The following is a 6,000-nucleotide window of genomic DNA, read 5'->3' as shown; positions in this document are numbered from 1 at the left end:
GCTGGGCTTTAATCTTCTTTGCAGGGGGGGGGGGGGTCTTGCATTGATTTCGGATGACAAAATGACCAATCAGCATTCAATTACGTATGCTTGGCTTATCTCCAAGTCTTAACGTAGCCAATGAGTTCTACTGATAACAATTCAGCAATTTACACATGCAATATGGAACATCAGTAACGAAATACAGTACTTTCAATTTACAAAGCAGATTATTATTTTTTCCCTCCATTATGAATTTTTAAAAAGATGTGGATTACGATGTATTGAAGTTCTTTGATGTTTGCAGTCTAATAGAATGAACATGCACAAATTATAATCCATTAACCAGTGCAAAACATTTTCCGTATCTTAGACCTAGCTTTTTCCAAGGCCTTGGCTTTGTTAGGCGTGTTATCATCATCATCTCTATTAACAAACTGAACAAGCTTGTTGGATTATTGAAGCTAGCTTATATTGAAGTTAGGATAATATGTTGTTCATAAGTTTTCTTAAACGTTGATTGATTGGACACATTTTACCTCATTTTTTATTAATAGTAACTGTACTAGCATACAGCAATTTCAATTTCTTGAAGTTGATATCCATCTGTGTTGAAATGAAAGTAGAATAGAAATTTAATTCATTACTTGATGATTATTCTATATATGTATTTAAGATATCTAACATTTAATCATAGATTAGAACAAAAAAATGTGTTATTGTCAATTATCACACACATTAATATAACACTACTGTATTCAACATCGACCTCGAAATTCAAGGATTTTCATAATAAAACTGCTGTAAATACAATGGTTTTCAAGATGCCTTGGGGAATAAATGATCAGACTAGTGTGCACTTTTAAAAATATGTTGTGTCTTTCGGAAGACTAGGAGGGTACCCCAATTAATATGGTTCATTCCAGTTGTTGTTGTAGTTGTCTGATGTAAACATGAGGCTAGTAACTCCCTCGCAATGGCTGCTACAGTAGTCAGTAACCATGCCCCTACCTCACTCAGCAGAATGCAGAATGGGTCCTACCTCCTTTAAAATGAATGATTGAATATAACATTTTCAACTTCAGGAGAAAAATGTGTGTGACAGTGAGGAGGGGCTCATTCCTGTTGAGAAATTCCAGAAGTGTCTTCAACAATATACTATAAAACCAAGTGACTATGCCAAAAATTGTTCCAGTCCAGTGCAAGTGCAATAAACATCCAGAGTATGGCTACTGATATTATGTGCATTAAGGTAGGTTTATCTTAATTGTTCACCACTTCCATCTTCAGTCATTAGATGTGATAAAAATAATATAATAATTATTTATTGTTCCTCATTCAATTGTGCTGGGTCCTGAAGACGCAGCCCCAGTGCAGCGCCACTCGACTTAACTACAACATATAACAGACACGTACGGATACAAACATTGTCCTTTCAACCTAATCCCGCCTAACTCTCAATATGAGGGTTATTCATGGAGCCAAGCGATCTGACTCCAATTCAAACCTGATGTCTTCAGCACAAGCAGCAGGAACAAAACAGTACTTTTCAGCCAGTTGTTCAGCCGGGCCCTTGTTTGTAAATGTTTTTACTTTATTAAGAAGGATTGATCATTAATAAAAAAGTTTCAGCTTTCAGAATTACGATTTTTTTTTAAATGCAATTGTTCAGACAGAGTGTTACTTAATATAATATTAGAAGTTGTACTGCCTAATGTACTGGAGTACTGGACAAGAAATTATGAAGTGAGCCCCCATGTGGTGAACATGTGAAGAGTATACCTAAGGAATTCTCTGCTAATGTGCAAGTGATCACAGTTGCTCATGATTGGTTTCAAATGTTAAGACCTCTGTGCCTTGTGTCATGGCAATTGCACTGCAATAAACATTATATAGCCTCTTTATGAGATTTTATATGTGAATTATGTAACCATATAATGTTATAAGCCGTTGTATTGGCCTTGTGCAATATTTGTGATCAAATAAAAAAATGTGTGGCTTAACACTTGACTTAATATATTATGTGGTCCAAATGCTTGGCCGTGTGTGGCCTAGCATTTTGCTCAGTGCAGTCTGGTCTAAACTTGGCTGAATACATCTGTGGCCGCCTAATGCTTGGTCTGGTCACGTCCTGGCATGGTGTTTGATCAAAATGTTTGTTGTCATTTTGAAACTCGCATTTGCTACAAACTGCAAAGACATTGTGACTGTTTCAATTTGTAATCAATAACAAGAACAGCAGTGAGGTTTTGTGTTCAGCCCTGCACGGACCCAAAAATAGTATTTAACTGGAATATGTGTTATGATCTTATGCATACTGTACAATAGCTGGTTTTCTATGATCAGTGCTTAAGGAATAGTTGAATATTTATTGATTTTGAGTGATTAGTATGAATATTGGGGTTCAAATATATTTTAGAGTAAATAAGGGTCTTTACTTATCTACTGCAATGGATAGTAAATTATTAGATGATTTACATGTAGATCTTATTTCAGTACAGTATATCTAAGTCATCTAAAACATAAAAAAATATTTAAAAATAAGTAAAATTGTTTTCAATCAATTAGATAAATTAAAAATATAAATTTCTTTTAAAGATGTATATTAGCAAATTTAACATTAAGAAATAAAACATGTCATTAAAGAATTTAAATCTAATTAATCATTTTGCAACCCACTATGGTAAATAGAGTACATCAACAGTTTGTGAGGGATTAATTTTATGCTTTACTTTTCTATCTGCCAACCTCCCACATACTGTAGGCCTCAACCAACTGATCTCTTTATTTAACCCACACATCTTGGTTCTGTAATTTTCTGAATAATGAAACTGATTTAAAACAAAATTGGCGACCATATGGAATAAATTTGATGTAAACGTCACAAATTAGTAGAAATGAACCAGAAAATTTTGAATGATTACGAAGTTTGCAAACTTGATCAGATGCTTCATCTAGCAATTTGGTTTCCCGCGGGATTCTGGTAGCCGCCTGATTGGCAGCAATTATTCCCATCCCAAGGTGATGGTATTCATGTCACATCAAAGCCAGTCCTGCGTTTGATGTCGGCCGGCATGCGCCAGATAACCTCAGCAAGGTGGAACGGACGCTCGCTAATTACTCAAGATTGCACGCTGGTGAAATGCCATTGGTTGCTGAGTTCTCTATCGAGACGGATCCAAGATTGGATAAAGTCTATATTTATGTAATTGGAGAATGATTATTATCTACTGCTAGCTTAGCCTGTTGGCTATTAGGTCTAAAATATCAATGTATACGGCTGCTACTTCTAAATGTGATATATAGGATACAGACTCGCTTAATTCTGCATCTTTAATTTATACTAAGTAGATTTTCCTCATGATTAGTCCTTACTACTACAGTATAATTGTTATTTCTTTCCTTCTAACATATAATATCAGAAAAGTCTTATACAAGAAGCACATGTTTCACTCTCATATACAAAATGATAATAATAACTTGAAGGTTACTCTTTATCTCTGTCATGTTGTAATTAAAGTGTAAACATGTTACATTTCAGTCATAATGATATATAATTTTACATAATAATACTGATTGTGACAACAGTGATAATGATAATAAATTCATAGCTTGTTCAATTTGTGTAGGAGTAGGAGCATGTTTGCAAAGGGTAAAGAAAAAAATAAATTAGCTCTTCCTTCTCTTGTTCAAAGAGGCCAGACGACAAACATCCTTGCCTTAACGTGTTGACAAATTAAGCACAATCCTGAAGAAAACCGTGCTAGTATAAACACAATAAAAACAATAAAATTTGAACATCAAATGGTAATTGTAACATTAAAGAGTTTAACTTCTTTGAGACTGCCATCAGGTGTGTCACTAGAAAGCAGGTGTGAGGTAATAGCTTTGGCCCATAACCACGTCCTGCAGGCTAGAGACACGTGTGTACCAACTAGTAAATGTACAAACAATGCAATATAGGTAATCCGTGTTCTAAATACCGATACGTAAATGATTTGAGATTTTCAAGCACTGAGACATTGTTGAAACAACTGTGCATCTGTTGGGCATTGCCTAGAAGCTCTGTTCCACTTTGACTGCCATTAGTGGACAGACTGCTTGTTTGCTTAAAATATTTGTAGTTACAGCCTGCTTAAAAGCTAACCTGGGCAGAATGTGATTTATACTATACCATATATATTGTGCATAAAGATAATAATTTCAACTTTATAAAATGAATATGCTATTATACAGGTACATTTTATTGTAGCATAGATATTATGCTATATCATGGATTTAAAAAAAAAAATTATGGCTGTTTCCAACATATAGTAGGCTCTATATCAGTCTTACTGTATTTCCTATCATTATAGACCTTTATGTGAAATTGTTGCCATTTGTATTATCTTTAGTATTCTGGATTAATGTTTCAGTACTTATAGATCAATACCTTGCATTAAGTCCTTTTAAATCATTTCTTTCTACTTCTTCTGTTACTATTGCTTCCATCCTTTCTCCTTTTAAAGTCAGGCTCCGGAAGGGAAACAATTTTTGATATGTTGGACACCTGAATTAGGACACAAAAAGCATATTTAATGAAAATTAATGAGATACAGATTTTTGAATATTTAGATTTGGAGTGGTGGGAGGGAAAGGGCATAACCACCCTTTTTTCCACCTTTCCCCCAAGTTTTTAAATATTCAAAAATTTGTATATCATTAACCGCTCGTTAGTTTTTCGTCAAATATGTTTTTTGTGTCTTTAGTTGTGCAACATATAAAAAAAAATTCTCCAGAGCCTGATTTTAATGCCAAGATCTTGTCTTCTTAACCTCAGCAGTTCACTTCCATATACAGTACTTTTGAGTCTTCCATGGTCTTTTTTTCCCTTCTAGTGCCCAAGATAGTGCAATCAATGATAAATAAATTATGGCTCTTTATAAAGATAATGATGGTGGTGGGGATGTTGTAAATAGCCAGTGTAAATAGTATAATAAATGTTTACCAGTAGTCACATTTTAATTCTATTTACTGTAAACTCTAAAAAACTGATTATGAGAGGAGACAATATGTTTTTTATTGACTTAAAATGCATGTCAACTGGTTAGTGGCTATGCCTGTATTCAGTCGATCAGTCATTAATCAACACTGTATTACAGTGTTCCGCACAAGAACATTTTTAGTCTATTTTACTAGTTAATGTAGCTAATAAATTTCAAGAGTAAAATTTATTTGATTTGTTTTGTGTGTTTAAGTAACTTAGCTTTCAATTTAAAACTAGGACAGGCATATATTTCTCATACCAACTAACAGACATATAAATAATACCAATTCTTAGCATAGACCCATATAATTGGAATTTGTAGTCGAAAGTCTGTAAATCTACAAAATCCAATTGTTTCAATTTGTCTCATTAGCAGTTGATAAATTATTTGAAAATTTTAAATATGAGCTATTCAATATTTTTATAAGGCTCTTCCGCACTAACTGCATACTAATAGTTCAAACATTGTAATTTTTGAATACTTAGTTATTGTATGCCATATAAAAGATATATGGATTAATAATCTGGATGTTATAAATCATAAAATCATTTCATAATGGCTGCTACAGTATATGTTTTAAGTATGAGTTTCTTTAAATATTGAGGTTTACATCTTTGAAAGAAGCAAGTTTGAATTAATCAGAAAAGTGTATAGAGTTCATATTCTGTAAATGACATTGTTTTGAACTAGAAAGCTTCCAGCAAGGTAGAATCCCTGTCACCAGGCCTCTGACCCCGGGGAAATGCCTGTACCAAGCAGGTGAAGTGATGAAAGACTTGTGGATCATGTTCTAGGCTTCTCTGCAAAATGATGGTCTCAGATGTTAATTACAAATAATCATCTTTCACCGCGCATTCTATTTGCTACATTTGTTGTAGTTTTTATTTCACATTTCTACAATAATAAGCTGCTTGTGTAGATGCTTTCTGTCCACAGGAGCCAATCAGCACCCTCGTCTGTCATCATATTTGTCTGTGTTGAGGTCAGTTATTGG

General features: G+C 33.8%; 1 protein-coding gene across 2 annotated transcripts in view; it reads left to right on the top strand.

Annotated features, from left to right (window-relative positions):
• The window catches only part of LOC117100761 (lysophosphatidic acid phosphatase type 6-like), a 47,779-nt gene that overhangs the window by 12,092 nt on the left and 29,687 nt on the right, over positions 1–6,000 (top strand). For both annotated transcript variants that reach the window (XM_033240569.1, XM_033240570.1), the window contains exon 9: positions 1,065–1,231. In XM_033240569.1, coding sequence (XP_033096460.1) covers positions 1,065–1,193 — 129 coding nt within the window. In that variant the 3' untranslated portion in view covers positions 1,194–1,231. The remainder of the gene's footprint in view (positions 1–1,064; positions 1,232–6,000) is intronic.

The sequence above is a fragment of the Anneissia japonica genome, unplaced genomic scaffold (assembly GCF_011630105.1).
Source record: "Anneissia japonica isolate Jap-2015-1 unplaced genomic scaffold, ASM1163010v1 scaffold670_len1213532_cov191, whole genome shotgun sequence".
Taxonomy (NCBI): domain Eukaryota; kingdom Metazoa; phylum Echinodermata; class Crinoidea; order Comatulida; family Comatulidae; genus Anneissia; species Anneissia japonica.
The sequence above is the reverse complement of the archived record's forward strand: the minus strand, read 5'-3'. Positions and strand labels throughout refer to the sequence as shown.